We start from the raw sequence: 1,247 nt of genomic DNA, 5'->3' as shown, positions 1-1,247 counted from the left end.
CTATTGAATATAGCAATTCGCTAATCCGTAAAAATTCACGGTTTTACTGCACTAGATATTCCCTTGGAGGTCAACCTTACGCAGCCGGTCCCTTTGATTTTCGTCGTGTTGCTGTCGTGGGCAGCTTTGCGGTCTGGATGGTCGCAGAGTGCGATGTTTCCCACCCGGTTGCCCGAGCTGGGGTCCCGTGAGCAAAAGACGCAGCAGATAAAGTCTTGGACTGGCTCGGAAACTGACAAAACTACCTCGGAATATCGTCCGCCATCAAAGATCAAGTTTCCATTGAGCGTGGCCCTTATAGCTGCTTGCTATGCTGGCGACCGTGACGAATTCAAAAGAATACTTAGTTTAGGTATTGATGTTAATACGAAGAACCAAGATGGGATGACGTGCGTCCATCAGGTAGGTGCACACCTCTATTGTGAATTTTCAGTGCTGTATCAACGGGGATTACGACTTCTTAGAATTCCTTATCAAAGAAGGGGCAAATTTAAACGTACAGGACAACGAAGGATGGACGCCACTACATGCGGCCGCTTCCGTCGGATGTGAAGAGCTAGTAAGGTGAGCTTTAAAGCCGCGTACTATAGTCGCAAGTCGACTCGTAATTCTTGTTTACCATATGTATTATAAAGATCCTTATTCTGTCCGATAATTCATTAGGCAACTTGAAAGACAAATGTTCTCATGTGAATGAACCAGCTATAGTCGCTGATAAGTACACCCGACTGTTGTGCGCTTGAATTCTCCGGACTGCTTAAAAACGTGTTACGGAAAGAAGGCGACGGCCAAGTTGCCCAAGTCAAGATAGGAGCAGTCGAGATGCCAAGGTCTGGTCTTCAAGCTACCAACCTCCCAGTTAGTAAGCTCGTGTCTCAACCGCTGGGCTAGTCCGATCTTTTGTTCTTTTGATCGAGGGTCGATCGGAAAAAAACGTACGAATCAGGATACATAGTAACCTGAAAGCGATGCTTGCGATCAATATGGAATTCGAATATCTGAGCGTCTATTCCAGGGCAGTCTTCTTAAACAACTGCTGTAAAATACGAAAATTCTCGAAGACGATGTGCGACGAAGAATGATATCTGAATGGTTATCGCGGTTGTCCATTTTCAGCCACCAATAACCGCTCGCGGACAGTATAGCGTTGGAGGAAGTCTTTGGCTATGTTAACTGGGGTCTAACTGGCCTTCTGATCACAATTGCCTTTGCTGCTGGAAGGGCGTTCAGTTTCTACGTGCAGTGGT

General features: G+C 46.3%; 2 protein-coding genes across 2 annotated transcripts in view; one reads left to right on the top strand and one right to left on the bottom strand.

Annotated features, from left to right (window-relative positions):
- The window catches only part of T265_02424 (hypothetical protein), a gene marked incomplete at both ends in the record, with an annotated part of 28,161 nt that overhangs the window by 7,293 nt on the left and 19,621 nt on the right, over positions 1–1,247 (bottom strand). The gene's annotated exons all lie outside the window — the stretch shown is intronic.
- Positions 154–1,247, top strand: part of T265_02425 (hypothetical protein) — a gene marked incomplete at both ends in the record, with an annotated part of 82,464 nt that continues 81,370 nt past the window's right edge. Inside the window, 2 exons of the mRNA XM_009166658.1 lie at positions 154–402; positions 434–564. Coding sequence (XP_009164922.1) covers positions 154–402; positions 434–564 — 380 coding nt within the window. The remainder of the gene's footprint in view (positions 403–433; positions 565–1,247) is intronic.

Source organism: Opisthorchis viverrini (genome assembly GCF_000715545.1).
Source record: "Opisthorchis viverrini unplaced genomic scaffold opera_v5_29, whole genome shotgun sequence".
NCBI classification, from domain to species: domain Eukaryota; kingdom Metazoa; phylum Platyhelminthes; class Trematoda; order Opisthorchiida; family Opisthorchiidae; genus Opisthorchis; species Opisthorchis viverrini.
This window is presented reverse-complemented; position numbering and strand designations above follow the sequence as displayed.